Here is a 16,527-nt window from a genome sequence, read left to right on the forward strand (position 1 = left end):
GGAATTGCTTTAGCTATTTAGGTCTTTTGTCATTCCATATGAATTTTTTGATTGCTATTTCTCTTTAAAGAATGTCATTCATTTTTTGGGGGGTGGAAGGGGAGAGTTGGTCCTGGGGCTTGAATTCTGGGCCTGGGCGCTGGTCCTCAGCTCTTCAGTTCAAGCCTACCACCCTACCCCTGGAGCCTTAGCACTACTTTTGGTTTTTTAGTGGTTAATTAGAGATAGGAGTCTTAGTCTTTAGTGCCCCTGCTGGCTTTGAACCGTGATCCTCAGATCTCAGCTTCCTGAATATCTAGGATTAGAGGTGTGAGCCACCACACCCAGCTCGTATTTGTATTAAATTTGTAGATCACATTTGACAGTATAGCCATTTTCACAGTATTTTACCCATATGTGAACAAGGTAATAAGTCCATTTCCTGATGTCATATTCAGTTTCTTCAGATTTTTATAGTTTTCACTATGAAGGTCTTTTGCTTCCTTGGTTGGGTTTATTCTCAGATTGTTGTTGTTGAGGCAATTGCAAATGGAGTTATTTTCCTGATTTCCCTTGCTCCCTGCTTATACATTGTTGGCATTGTTGGCTACTGATTTTTGTGGGTGAATTTTGTATCCTACTATTTTGCAGATGGAGTCTTTTGGGTCCTTCAAACAAAAGGATCATGACTGCAAATGTGAATTCCTTTTGTGTCTTTATCTTGCCTTATTGCTATGGCTACGACTTAAATCGAAAAGAAGTGGAGAAAGTGGACATCCTTTCTTTGTGACTTTAGAGGAAACCATTTTAGTTTTACAGCTTAATATGTTCCATTTGTGTGTGTGTGTGTGTGTGTGTGTGTCTATCTGTCTGTCTGTCTGTCTGTCTTTGATCTTAACATTCTCCTTTTTTATAGTCGTTCTGCTCTTGCCACACAGGCTTCCTTTTCCATTGAGCCCAAGCATGCATCCAGCTTGTTTTTCTTTCTGTTTTGACCACATTTTCTCCTTCAGGTTAAACATCACCACATCGGCAAAAACTGTCTATCCCTGCATACTCTGGTAAAAACAGTAACAAGCAAGTCCTTTCCTTTTATTCCTGAGCACTTCAGGCAAAAACTGTATCTCTGCATACTCTGGTAAAAACAGTAACAAGCAAGTCCTTTCCTTTTATTCCTGAGCACTTCAAATACTGTGTAATTTCTTGTTTGTCTTACAGTTCAATAGTAAACCTAATGAAGGCATGACCTTTACTCTTTAACTGCTTTCTTTGTAATATCTAGGATAGTGCTTGAGTTTATTTGGGATATAAAATTATATTCCAAACTTCGAATTACATGTTTCTGACTAGATTTAGTTTATGTCTTATATATCTTGTCCATGTGTAAAGAACTACCTATGAAGCCATAATAAATTGGCCATAAAAGTTTGTAAGTAATCTGTAGATTATCTCAAGATTATTCAGAATAATTTACCCTTACCTTGAACCATAATATTCAGGAAATGTGTGTAACGTGTACAGCAGAACTACTGTACAGATCAGGTAGTTGATTATTACCAGCGGCCCAGAAATTTTTCTGTACTCCTTTCACCATGGAGTGGATCCTCTAGTTCCTCCTTTTAAAGACTTAATTTAACAAAATTGAACTGAAGGTAGAGCAATGCCTCATTGATCCCCTCCTACATTCATAGCCTCCCCTATTATCCTATCCATTTGTTACACTTGATGAACCTACACTGACATATTATCTTCCAAAGCTCATACTCTTAAGGATTCCTCTTGATCTCCCCCCCACCCATCTTTCCTCCCTCCCTTCCTCTTGGCAGAACAAGGGGAGTTGAACTTGGAGCTTCATAGTTGTTAGGTAGGGAACCTACTGCTTTTCATGTCTAGTCTTTTTTTTAAAGTAATTTCTATCTAATTGAATGGTACTATCATCCATCTTTCTACCTTGGCAAGAATCCCATGTTTTCTCTGCATGTACTTATTTTGATAAAATAAAAAGTAATTTTAAAGTGTTTGAGAAAATTTGGGGATATTTTTTGATGCTTATTTTTTGACACACTGGAGTTTTGAGTTCAGTACATTATACTTGCTAGGAAAGGGTTCTTGAGCCACTTCCAGCTCATTTTGCTTTTTATTATTTTTTGAAGAGTCTCACTTTATTTGGGCAACAAACCTGGGCTGCTGTCTCCTAGTTTTGCTTCCCATGTAGCTAGAATGATAGGTACTTAACCACCACTAGCAGCTTTTTATTTCTTGAGATGAGAGAGGTGGATATCTCATGAACTTTTTTTGCTAAGGCGGGCTTGGAACTGTTACCCACCCAATCTCCACCTGTTGTAGCTAGGATCACAATTATTAGCCACTTAGCAATTTCTATCTTTGACTATTATTTTTCATAGTGCTAGAGATTGAACCCAAGGCCTCACATACCTTCTACCACCAAATTTTATCTCAGGCCTGTATAGTAGGTTACATAAATTAAAGATTTGTGGGAATATGCGTTTTACATAAAATATAGAGGATTATATTCAGTGTTTGTTCAAAATTGCTTGCTTGTTTTAAAAGTTTCTTGGGTGAGAAAAACCCTCAGTTGATTGGTTCTTAGTTTTACTTAAGAAATAATGTATTGATTTATAAATAAAAATGTTTGTGGAGAAATTTGTATAATTTACCATACTCATAGTTGTACTTGCCATATCTATTTGCATTTTTATTTCTCAGTCTGGTTTACAATAAAACACAAAAATACTAAATATCTTATGTCTGTGAATATTTCTCTAGTAATTAGCTATTATACTTTAATAATAATTGACTTTAAAGCTTCCATTTATAACAGTTGCAAGTTACTTCCTTTTCTTTTAGTTTCCTTTTGCATTCATGTTGTGTAAGCAGATAGAATAGATACAAGTTGTTAGAGACTAAAGGCCTTAGAATTTCCTCCAGTCTGATTTTGTTATTGGACTTGATTACTTAAACATCTGTTATTGAAGTTTCACTTATTGAGTCCTTTAAAACGCAAGTTCTCTTGCTTAGCCAAGAGGATTTTATTCCCTTTTGCGTAATTTTTTATTTAGAACAAAATGTAAATATTGTCTTTTGAAAGGAATGAAACCATAATGATTATACCTTACAATAGGTGATGCTATGCCTTTTTTATATAAGTACTTGAGATTTAGCTTCATGTTATCCCTCAGAACCAGTGAGCTGCTTCTCATTTCTGTTTTGTTTTTTTTCTTCAGACATAAGGATCAAGGAAGAAGAACCTGATCCTGAAGAGTGGCAGCTCAGTGGTGATTCTACATTGAATACCAATGATCTTACACACTTAAGAGTACAAGTGGTAGATGAAGAAGGGGACCAACAACATCAAGAAGGAAAAAGACTTCGGAGGGTAGCTTGCACCTGTCCCAACTGTAAAGAAGGTGGTGGGAGGTATGCACACACAAACATGCTTTTCTAATTTTTTTTGGAAGAGGTAATATTCTAATTTTTTAAAGTGCTGCATGGCATGTTACTAATTATGGGAATTTATCACATGATCCTTTTGTATGTATGTGTGTATGAATGTGCCAGAAGTTAGCAAACAAAATATTTTCAATTCCATTTTCAGATCTGAATGCTTTTTAAAATGAAAAGTTTTTTTAAAGACATGAACAAAAGAATAAAATATGGAATTTTAAAAAACCGTGGATTTGTACAGGCCCACTTCAAAAATCAGCAAATTAGCAAGGCATTTTGTCTAAATAGAGATAAAAACTTGATTGTTAGACTTGAGAATAGCAGTTTCATAAAAGTATACATTTATTGGACAGAAATGGGAGAAAATCATTAATAAGATTAAAAAAGTGACATAATAGTATTGCATTTTGTTTTTGGAAATAAATACAGAGAAATAATGTGACAAGAATAAACTCAAAATGATCAGTAATTATGTTAAATATGGACAATATTTAACAGTATTTTAGTTAAATATATAGATATATTTTTAAAACTATATATATTTTTTAAACTAGAATAGAGCTGGGCGCTGTGGCTCATGCCTGTAATTCTAGCTACTTAGGAGGCTGAGATCTGAGGATCGAGGTTCAAAGCCAGCCCAGGCACAAAAGTTCGTGAGACTCTTATCTCTGGTTAAGTTAACCACCAAAAAACTGGAAGTGGCTCAAGGGGTAGGGTGGTAGTCTTGAGCTGAAGAGCTCAGGGACAATGCCCAGGCCCAGAGTTCAAGTCCCATGACTGACCAAAAACAAAACAAAACAGTAGAATATATCTCAATGTTGATTTAAAAAGGAGCACCTCAAATAATTTTGCATAGAAATGTTGGTAATGAGAAGTGACAATATTTGTTAGGCAAATGTTGACAATAAGAAAAATTGAATAACTGTTAATACCAGGCAAGGTAGGAATACAGTAGAAAACATGAAATGGAAAAGTAGAGAAATACTATTTATTGTTGACAATAGGAAATTTCCATCAGGACAATTTAATAGTTATAGTACCTTTCTGAAACACGAGTAAAATGAGAACTCCAAAGCCAGATTAACTAAATCACTAATCAAAGTGAGAAGTATTAATACACCTTTCTCATACACTAAACATGGTAAGCAATATAAGCATTATATGTAAATACACAGTTGATAAGCATGATTATCTTACTGCTTTTAAGTTTGTCTTATTAGCTGATTTTCACATTGGCCAGTCCATTTCCAGTAATAGCTAATTACAGTTAACATTAAGAACTTTCTGTGTTACAGACTAGCACCGAGACCCATAGATTGAATCACTTTAGAACACATACTACTGAGATTTGGACTCAATTATGGTTTTAACTAAAATACTGTACTAATTCCCAATGGACGTGCTTTTGCATCTTATCTGATCCTCAGGATAATTTGTAATTATTATAATCACTTGTTTAAATTTGTTTTAAGTGTGGAACTTGACTAGGCAATAACTTTTCCAGAACTTACTCTCATTGTCAAGATGAATTATTTATGCAAATCAAAACGAAAGCCAGAGCCTGGTCTTTGTTTTACTCCTTCTTTAAAGTAACATCATTTTAAAGATTAATTTGTTATAAATCTAATAGCCCCTAGAAATACAATGAAACACACCACCTTGAGGTTACTTCCTATAACATTTTTATGTATATCTTTTCAGACATTGCATATATTTTAAAGTAGAAGAGACATTTTATTTTCACTGTGAACATTTCTCTCCTTGGTTTGAAAATTTCTGTGATCATATTTCCACGTCTAGTCTATGTCATTCCTTTTGGCATTATAATATTGTGCATGGATATGTAATTATCTCCTTTTGTTGGGGACTTATTAGAATTCTTATATATCCTTGCACATATGTCTGCTTATCTACTTTCTTTGGTGTCAGTTGACACCAAATTGTCTGCCGAAGGTTACATTGATTTCTGTTCTTACCAGCAGTGTGTCAAAATATCTTCTTTCCCATGTTCTGATCATCTATGGATTTTCATCATTGTTTCTTTTAACATTTTAAGTTTGATAGAACAAAAAAAAAGGAGTGTGTTGGGGGTGGTCATATCTCAATGTTGTTTTGTGTATTACTATATTTATTTACTTTTTGCACTGTCCCTTAATGTTCAAGAGTAGCACTCTACCACTTTCTTTGAGTCACAGCTCCTGTCACTTCTGGTTTTGGGGGTTACTTGGAGATAAAAGTCTCAAGGACTTTGCTGCATGCACTGGCTTTGAACTCTGATCCTCAGATTTCAGCCTCCTGAGTAGCTAGATTATAGGTGTGAGCAGCCAACACCCTGCTGTTTAGTGTATTTTAAAATTACTTGGTAAGGTTCAACATAATTTTGGTGTATCGTTTTATCATTTAAATTTTTATTTTACTATTTGTCATTTGTGAATGTTTTTTTGTTAATATCTAATGTGCAGATATTTTCCCCAGTTTTATATTGTCTTATGTCAGTGGCATGCAAAATGTATTTTTATATCAGTATAAGAATTCTACCATTTAGGGTTTACAAGCATTTTTAACATAAACATTTTCAAATTGGTCAGTTTTCCGTTGTGTGCCTTGTTACCATACTATTAAAAAGTAATCTCTTGGGAGCATACCTCAGTGATAGATTAGACTCCCAGAAAGGAAAACCAAACACCAGTTTCTATAGGTACATTAGCACAGACATAAAATGTCAACACCTGGGAGGTGGAGGTAGTAGTATCTTGAGTTCGAGGCCCATCTAAGTCACAGAAGGATCTGTCAATGAAAGTTATCCCTATCCCACAAATTATTAAAAATGCTATATTTCTTTATAATTTTCTTTTAAAAATAGCTTATTCTGGGCCGGGAGTTTGGCCTAGTGGTTAAAGTGCTTGCCTAGCATGCACGAAGGCCCGGGTTCGATTCCTTGGTACCACATACATAGAAAAAAGCCGGAAGTGGTGCTGAGGCTCAAGTGGTAGAGCTCTAGCCTTGAGAAAGTCCAAGGACAGTGCTCAGGCCCTGAGCTGAAGCCCAGGACTGGCAAAAAAAAAAAAAAAAAAAAAGCTTATTCTATTAGAATAAAATTCTATTATTATTTTATTGTTGTTGTTGGTCATGATACTTGAACTCTGGGCCTGGATGTTGTCCCTGAGCTCTAAAGCTCATGGCTGCCGCCTTACCCCTTGCCACAGTGCCACTTCCTAGAATAAAAATTCTAATGTATAACAGTTATGTAATAAATAAAGGAAATGAGATTTTGGGGAGAATGCTACTGGCATTTAAAGTCTGAGCCATGTGCTTGGTATGCAAGTATTCAACCATTTGTGTGCCATGTTCCTCAACCCTTTTGCTTTCATTAATTGAAAAAAAAAATCTTGTTTTTTTTTTTGGAGGGGGGCTGGAGCATCCCAAACCATGATCCTCCTAGCTAGCTAGCTAGCTATTTATTTATTTATTTATTTATTTATTTATATCCTTCTATTTATCCTTTCCAGGTATCTGAGATGACAGATAAATACTATTCTGCTCAGCTTTATGTTGTTGACATAGGGTCTCCCAAACTTTTTCCCCAGACTGGCCTTAATTCCATGATCCTCCTAATCTCAGCCTTCCAAGTAGCTAGCATTACAGGTGTGGGTCACCTTGCCTGGGTAAAATTAAGGTTCTTGACAAAATATAATATTGCTTTTTAGAGCTCATTTGAACAACTGGTTTGTAGGGACACTTAAATAACAGTTTTGGCAACTTAGAAGTATTGACATATATAGCAATTCAAACATTCCAGTATTAGGCAGATAGGGAGATAGATGACATTTAGATTTTTAAAAAATATAATCTTGGCTTTTTTACTTTGGGGTGTTTTTAATATTCTTAACACATTGGCACTATAGCATTTTCAGAAAACTAATTTTATTCATCTAGACAATACTTTTTTGAATAAACGTTAAAACAAACAAAAATTGGGTTAAGTTAGTATTTACTAGCAGAAACAACCTTCAGACTATACTGTATAAGAAATGATTGTAAGATAGTAAAATAAGTCTAGAGGCATTATTAACTATTGTGTAGGGTTTGTGGTGATTTACTCTGTGTTTTCATTTTCAAAATCTGTTTTGCCAGCATTTTATTTTATATCTTGTTCCTTCCATTCTAAGCAAAAGATATGCTTATCTTTTCTTCTCTACCCCAAATTTAGTTTTATTTATTGTCACTTATATTTTGTCATTCCTAAACTACTGGAGACAGGATAGGTACTCAGAAATAGAAAGTTTAAAGCTTAGGGTTTTGTTTTTTTTAGTTTATAAATAGGCATTAGTGGTGTGATTATTTTGATAAATCAAGACTGAAACATGATTAAATCTTTTATCTGAAGTTTTTTGAGAAATTGACTTTAGTTATTAGCATATCTAGATCTTACCGTGAATTGAATTTCTTTAATAGATTTTCCTTATGTATTAGTTGTGTACAACCCTCTTGGTTTTTTTTCTTTGATGATACATTCCAGTTTCAGTGAATATTTGTCACTGCCACCACCCTCTTTTGTTTACATAGTTAAATTGAAAATACCTTTCTGTAGAAGTTTCTTGGTCCTTTGAAGACACTGATTATGCTCGGGCTAATTTTTGTTAGGGTTTGTTGTGCAATAGCACTTTTGAGTTTAAGAAAACACATTGATTCACCTGTTGGTGATAACCTTAGAGGAGAGGCAAGAAGTTAATGAGCCTATTAGTGAACTTAATTGGGTTTCTTGTGAAATTGCTATGGTGAACGCAATATGTAAAATTGATTTGTACACCTATAGCCACAAATATTGCTCTTTTCTTGAGACTGTTCAAGACTAAAGCAAAATTTTAGAAGCTAAATTAAATGAAAATAAGACTTTGGCATTACATGTGAGCCAGAAATACCTGTTTTACTCAACGTAGCTCTTTGGAGAGACTTTATAGAAGTTGGGGGTGGACTGGAGCAAAAATTAGTGAATTGTGTTAGATTATGACGTCCTTGCCCTTGAGACAACAGCATGACTCCTCCTTGTCTTTACTTATGCTATTCCTCTGCCTGGAATGCCTTCCCTCCTTTCTATCTAAATTCTACCCACCTCCTCCACGAAGCCTTCTCTAACTACTGGAGTCCACATTGATGTCTCCCTGTTCAGAACACCTTAACAGCCAGCACTGCACCGTTTAGCACTGTTTGTCCTATGGCAATTTCACATGCTACTGAGTGTGAGTACATTGAAATATAAATGTGGGGAAATATGCATTTTTGAGTAAACTTTGGAAAACGATAGGTGTATTATGTACAGAAAGATTTAGAAGCTGTAGAAAGTTTACAGGTTCCATCTTGACTATGAGATTGGGGGTGGAAGGCATTTGGGGAGGGGGTTAGATGTAAGAAACTGTAAATTTATGCAATGTGATTTTGTACTTGTTAAATGCCTTGTTTTTTAAACTTTACATCAGTAACCTAATTTTTATTTTTTTAAGAAACAGTGCTTTGGGGGAAAAATACAGAAGTTGACTGAAAAATAATGCTTTTTTAAAAAAAAGTAAATGATTTTCAAATATCACTTCAGGAATAAAGTTTTCTTGCTTAGGCTAAGATGCCTCCCTGTTCATTCATCTAAGCATGTCTCAAATTCTTCTCTGCATCAAACTTAAATGCAAGGTCAAATTTTGCCACATGGAAAAAATGATACTTTGTTTTATCTGTGCAAAATTCTGGATATATTTGTAAGATTAGCAGGTGTATTTTAACCATGAAGATAATGTAAAATCATTTTGGTATGTATGTTTCATGGACTGCTAAAAGATTAAGACCATAAAGATTGACAAAATGAAATCTCCCACGTCATTGTATATTCAGGGTATAACTGTTTAAATATTTGAGTAAATATGCTCACATCATGTTAAAGTCTGTTGAAGCTGCTGGCCTACTTTTTAGTTGTACCTGCAGACAGATATATGTAATATAGTTGTGTGTTCATATATATATATATGTTCATATATACATGAATATATGCATATATCTCCTCTTTGATTTATATATTTTAAAATTATATGACATTATGACTTTGAATAAAGACCTGTCTTACTATTAACTGAAGTTGAATTGGTTCTTTCTATGCATAGTATTTGTGAATGGTTCCGATGGAAAAGTAAATAACTTCAATATACATTTTTTGTTTCAAATGTCCCTTTATATTATTTTTGAGAATATTTATAGCTGGACAGCAATAATTAATTCTGGATTAAAACTTACATACTTAAAACAGGTAAATTTCCTTATAAATAGACTTAATGACTGCTTTCTGATGGACTTCATGGTGATATCTTGTGTTTTGAAATTCATGAGAATATATAAGTGATATCTTTTTGAATACTTTTATGTAAGTGTATATTCTTTGTGTGTTTTTTAGAGGTACCAATCTTGGGAAAAAGAAGCAACACATTTGTCACATACCAGGATGTGGTAAAGTCTATGGAAAAACCTCACATCTGAGAGCGCATCTGCGTTGGCATTCTGGAGAGCGCCCTTTTATATGTAACTGGATGTTCTGTGGTAAAAGATTTACTCGAAGTGATGAATTGCAGAGGCACCGAAGAACCCATACAGGTTACTAATACTTTTGATTTGTTCTGTATTTTTCCCCCCAGTGGGTGGTAGAGATTGAATTTGGGATCGCGCAGGCGCGCGTGCGTGTGTGTGTGTGTGTGTGTCTGTCTGTCTGTCTGTGTGTCTGTGTACATACTATCAACTGTATATGGTACCATTGAGCTACATACACCCTGACCTCTGTAAAAGTTGCTTTTAATGGATTGGAGGCATTGCTCAGTTGGTAGAACACCTAGCCAGTGAGCAAAAGTAGGTGTGGAGTTGGAGGTCCCATCTTTTTTTTTTTTTTTTGCCAGTCCTGGGCTTAACCTCAGGAACTTAGCACTGACCTTGCACTTTCTCAAGGCTAGAGCTCTACCACTTGAGCCTCAGCACCCCTTCCGGCTTTTTTGTATGTATGTGGTACCAAGGAATCAAACCCCAGTCTTTGTGCATGCTAGGCAAGCACTCTACCAGTAGGCCAAACTTCTGGCCTGTAAGGGGGGGGGGGTGTCCCATCTTTTGCTTTTAACAGATGAAAATGTACTATAGAGTATATAAGGTGCCTTGAATTTCTTTCTTTCTTTTTTTTTTTTGCCTCATTGAATCTTTAAAATATGACTTAAGGATATCAAATTATTGCTTTTGGTAATACTAATTTAAAAACAATTCCAAAGAATAAGCCAATGTGGATTGTCTTATAAAAAAGTTTCAATTTTTGCAAACTTTGGCCAGCTTTTGTTGACATTGTAGAGTATCTTAAATTACAGATATACTATTTATTTTGTTCACATTTTAATGCTTTTACTTTGATCTATCCAATTTGGTTCTACCATAACTTAGAAACAAGGCATAATCTTGATACAAATTTTGACATTTTATCTTTTCTATTATAGTATCTATATATTAAAAGAAAGACATTTCATGGAAATATTGTTGTCGACATTATAGTTTCATTATTTTTACCCAGTGTCATGGGTATATGAGATGGATACAGGACTGACCCAAACTAAATCTTAACAATATAATCTGAAGATTGTTTTCTCCTCCTACCATGTAAAATTAAGTAATCAAAGTGCCCATAAGTATGTGTTCAACTTTGGAAAAAAGCATGGTGAAATGGAGAACAACATAGACTTTGAAAGTCTTCCTTCCATATCTGTAGTTCAGTTCAAGTTCTTTATTAGATTAGTCAAATAAACTGATACTGTTTCATACCTCTTAATTTGACTTTAAATATTACCTCTTAATGTGACTTTACATATTATACGAACTATTGTAGTACTAGAAGCTCTACTAGTTTTAGTTCTTCGCATTTCATCAGGTAGCTAGATACTGCCTATAACAAATAATAATAAGCTAGATAATAAAAAAGATTTTGTGTTACAAATTATGTTGTACAAAATGTACTTTTTTTTTTTTTTTCCAGTCCTAGGGCTTGAACTCAGGGCCTGAGTGCTGTCCTTGGGCTTTCTCAAGGCTAGAGCTCTACTACTTGAGCCATAGCACCATTTCCAGCTTTTTTCTTTTTATGTGGTACTGAGGAATTGAACCTGGGTCTTCATTCATGCTAGGCAGGCACTCTACCACTAGGCCAAACTCTTAGCCCCAAATGTACTTTTATTTGGCCCTCTTAAAGTACAGTTTGATTAGTAGGGTATAAAAAAGAGTAATATGCAGAGCACCTGTAATCCTATATACTCAGGTGGCTGAGATTTGAGGGTCACAATTTGAAGCCAGCCTGGACAGACTGGCTTCAAATCAAAGAGATCTTGTCTCTAGTTAATCAGCAGAAAGCCAGAAGTAGAGGCATGGTTCTAGTGGTAGACTGTCAGCTGTGACTGGAAATGGCTGAATAAGAGTTCAGGCACTGAGTTCAAACCCAGGCCCAGGTTCTCCTCCCACTCTCCCATTGGAATATGTAAATGGGAGAAAAAGTTTCTAGTAAGTGTGAGTTACTCAGTAAACCCAGATGAGTACTAGATTAAAGAAGGTACCTATAAACAGCATTTCTTATGGCTTTCACATTGAATGCATGCACCTTTAAGTCTTAAGACTGAAGTCTAGAATATAAGACTTCCCAATCTTATTTGATGATGATATCATTTTTTTTTTTTTTGCCAGTCCTGGGCCTTGAACTCAGGGCCTGGGCACTATCGTTGGGCTTTGTCAAGGCTAGAGCTGTACCACTTCAGCCACAGCACCATTTCTGGCTTTTTTCTATGGATATGGTACTGAGAAATCGAACCTGGGTTTTCATGCAAGCTAGACAAGCAGTCTACCACTAGGCTAAACTCCCGATCCCAATGGTGTCATTTTTTTTTTTTTTAATTGAGCATTGGTTAAAACTGATGCTCCAAAAGAAAATTTGGAATGGTTGTGTGTTGACAGCAGTGGGAGACCATTTTGTGATGACAATGACATGAGCAAAAAATGAGATATAACATAACCCTGATAAGTAGGACTCAGATATATTATAGAGATCCTTGTAAATTAGGCCCAGGAAACTCTGAGCTGTTGGTAATCTGTTAGCCTTAGCTTTTTATATCATTTGGTACAAAGGTAAAATTCTGTAATACAGAAAAATTGTGTTTTGTCGGACATGGATTGATTGGTGAAGGTGAAACTAGAACGTCATTGGTTCAGTTGAACCTTCCTAGAGTAAAAAGAAAACTTTGAGGTTAAAAAAAAGTTTATTCAGTTTATTGATCTCTCGGTTTAATTAAATTGGCCTTTTGCCTCGTGTAGATCTTAGATAACTAAAGTTCAGTCTCATCTTAAAAAACAAATGTGAGAAGAACATTTGCCTACTCGGAGGTTGAGACTACATTTGCAGTTTTTCAACCAGTGAATTCAGGTAGTGATGAAAAACTATCTGTAGGTGAAAACAAAGACTTTGGGTTATCAAAATAATAACATGCCTAAGTTTATATTGTTGGAACTAATCTTACAGAATCCCTTGAGTTTATCATGTCTAAAGACATGAGAAATCTATACTCTTGTTACTTGAATTTATATTTGAGAGTCAAAAGTTTAGTATTATGAATATGACTTATTAATACCTATATTGCTTAAAAGAATGAACTTTTATTTAGACTTTAAATTGATGTTACAATCTGGGTACTGATGGCTTATGCTGTAATTCTAGTTACTCAGGAGACAGATCTGAGGATTATGGTTCAAAGCCAACTTAGACAAAACACTCTGTGAGATACTTAATAGCTACCCCCAAAAGCTGCAAACAGAGCTGTGGCTCACATGGGAGAGCCCTGAATTGAGTGGAAAAAATAGAAAACGAAGGAACAGTACCAGTTCCCAGGCCCTGAGTTAAAACTCCAGTACTGGATGGAGGGAGAAAGGTAGGTAGGTAGGTAGACAGACAGACAGACAGATGTATGTTACAGATGATTTTTATCCCATATCTTTATTTTTTATTATTATTTTTATTTATTTTTATTTTTTTGAGGTCGGGGCCTGAGCACTGTCCTTGGACTTTCTCAAGGCCTCCGCACGTGAGCCTCTGCACCACTTTCGGCTTTTTTTCTATGTATGTTGTACCGAGGAATTGAACCCTGGTCTTCGTGCATGCTAGGCAAGCACTCTACCACTAGGCCAAACTCCCGGCCCCCCATATCTTTATTTTAAGCAGATAGAACAAGTTTATTTGAAAGTGAAATTGTTGGAATGGCGCCTTCTCTTAGGGTGCTTTTTTATGGTACAGAGCTCCTCTCATAGCTCCTTCCTTGAGTTTTGTATTAATTCTGGTTGGTGGTTTGTACACGCTCCATCCCAGATCTTCATTGGTAGAACAGACATTCTGGGCATTGTGGGAAGAAGTGTTTGAGCAGGAATCTTAACCTGATACCTAAAACCTGGAGGTTTCAGACCAAACATAGCATGAAGAAATTAAGTCTTACTTGGGTATTAGTATGTCATGGTGTATGTTTAAGGATTCATCAGAAAGCAAAAGTGAGGTGTTTTGAAGAAAACGATTCTGTAAGAGGAGACTTGAAGGGGAAGCTTGTGAAACATACTTTTAACTGTAGACACCTGCCTCTGAATTGTTAGTGTTGCTTTCTTTGTCAGGACAATACTTGTTCTATTAAAGTTGAATTTTAAAAACTAAATAACTTATTTTTTTTAACAGGTGAGAAGAAATTTGTTTGTCCAGAATGTTCAAAACGCTTTATGAGAAGTGACCACCTTGCCAAACATATTAAAACACATCAGAATAAAAAAGTTATTCATTCTAGCAGTACAGTGCTGGCATCTGTGGAAGCTGGAAGAGATGATACTTTGATTACTACAGGAGGAACAACACTTATCCTTGCAAATATTCAACAAGGTTCTGTTTCAGGGATAGGAACTGTTAATACTTCTGCCACCAGCAATCAAGATATCCTTACCAACACTGAAATACCTTTACAACTTGTCACAGTTTCTGGAAATGAGACAATGGAGTAAATATTACACAAATACTTATTCATTGTGGTTATTTTTATACAGTAGTGAGAAGAATATTGTTCCTAAGTTCTTAGATATCTTTTTATTGATGTGCAAAAATTTTTGGATTGACAGTAACTTGGTTATACATGACACTGAAATGCCTTACTTTGTATGATATTCCATAGTATATTAAAAAATGGTAAAATTGCATGGGTTTTGTAGGTACTTTTGGAATCTAGAAGAAATGAAATTTTACCAAGTTATATAAAGAGAAATTGAATTTAACAATGCGAATGGTAGTCTAACCAAATGCATCAATCCTGTGTGGTTTAGTGTAAAAATGAGAACATGTTGGTATTTATCTATTGTAAGATAAAAAGTTGATGGGTGAAAGAAATCATGTTATGATAAAAAAATTTTTGTAATTTTCTTGATGACTGGAATTTTTATTATGCATAACTGACAAATCAAGTTTCCAAGCAAATGTTACATAGTGTAGGCTTTACTTAGCTTATCAATTTGTCATTTTGAAGCTAATTATTTTAATTAGGTTAACTATGTACAATATTTTAAGCATTACTCTTGTAAGATTTTGAAAACTACATTTTAACATGGAACTCTAGGGATAGTCACCTTTTAAATCCTGTTGAAAAGCCATGTTTAAGATTTAATTTGCCAAAATAATGTCTTGTTAATATTCTTTCAATAATGAAGTTGGGCAATATAACCAATGTTTAAAAAAGTTTCAGATGTATAGGTTGAGGCATTTGGGTGGTAAGAAAATGTTATAGTGAATTATCCCTTTTCTTGAATACTGGAGGACCAAAAATGAGGTGTATTGCGTCTTAGCAGTGATTTTTATCCAATCTTGTTTCCAAAAACCATGTCTGCCAGGGCCTTAAAAGCCATCATGTAAATTACCAGTGAAGTATAACATATGCAACACATAACAAAATCACTTCAATAGTGACAATACTCCAAACATATGGATATTAGTCATAGAAAACTAGAGGTTTTATGATATTTTTTAAGCCTTTTTTTTTTTTGTCTAGGTAGTCAGTCTGCACTTAAATATCAACCATTTTCCTTTTTTTGCTTGTTCCTTAAAATTTATATGTATCCAATACATTTAATTGAGAAAGGTATGTTTTTTATTACGCTATATTTTCTTTTTATTTTTTAATTATTGTTTATATTTTCAATTAAAAGTGTACAAAATAAAGTTACATTGCTGGTCTTGTAAGAGCTATACAATTTTCCTAAATGTATACCTATAACTGCAGCAGTTCACCTATTTCAGAAATTTGGAATTCTGTTCATTTGTTATCTTTAAGACCACCTCAAATTTAAAGGCTACCTTATTGTACGTTTAAAGTGTATTATAACAGTGTGGTAGTTAATAAAACACTATTTTTTTCTTTTGAGTTTGTTGTATTCCTATGTATTTACGGATTGCAATGATATGGGCAAAATCTGGTTTATTTTTCTTTGACTTACTGCTTTTTCAGATTCTTTCAGACACTAAAATTGTAAACAAGTCTATGTAAAATGAGATGTGTATAAGTACTGGCAGTCTTAATTTTTAACCTTAGGATGAATTTACTTGGTGTAACTTTAAAAAACTTAGTTAATTTCTTAGCTTACATTGATTCATATCCATTTTATCAGTGCCATCTAGCAAACTACTGCAAGGCATTTTGACTGACCATAAATTTGAATTTATGTAAGTACTTCTAACAATTTTAAGATAAGCTTTAGTAAACATGGCAGGCAGATAGAGCTATGGTATCTGTCTAATGATGAAGGCAGGGTAGGCAGGAAGGAGAAAAATAGCAAGACAGTCTTTTTTTTTTTTCATACATGTCTGTTACCAGTCCCAATGTCCACTCCACATGTAACTGAACAGAAAGTTTCTAAATGTAAGACTTAAGTTTGTTGTGTGGAAGTGGCTGTATTTCTTGGAATTATACAAGTGGATTAATGGAATGTACTTTGAAGTTACAAGGATTAGGATTTGAATCTTCAAAT

At 34.6% G+C, this 16,527-nt stretch overlaps 1 protein-coding gene across 1 annotated transcript in view; it reads left to right on the forward strand.

Moving 5' to 3' along the window:
* The window catches only part of Sp3 (Sp3 transcription factor), a 53,304-nt gene extending 37,381 nt beyond the window's left edge, over positions 1-15,923 (forward strand). Inside the window, exons 5-7 of the mRNA XM_090342618.1 lie at positions 3,225-3,417; positions 9,878-10,074; positions 14,201-15,923. Coding sequence (XP_090198744.1) covers positions 3,225-3,417; positions 9,878-10,074; positions 14,201-14,517 — 707 coding nt within the window. The 3' untranslated portion in view covers positions 14,518-15,923. The remainder of the gene's footprint in view (positions 1-3,224; positions 3,418-9,877; positions 10,075-14,200) is intronic.
* The last annotated feature ends 604 nt before the right edge of the window (positions 15,924-16,527 follow it).

The sequence above is a fragment of the Megascapheus bottae genome, chromosome 12 (assembly GCF_031878675.1).
Source record: "Megascapheus bottae isolate mThoBot1 chromosome 12, mThoBot2.hap1, whole genome shotgun sequence".
Classification (NCBI taxonomy): Eukaryota; Metazoa; Chordata; class Mammalia; order Rodentia; family Geomyidae; genus Megascapheus; species Megascapheus bottae.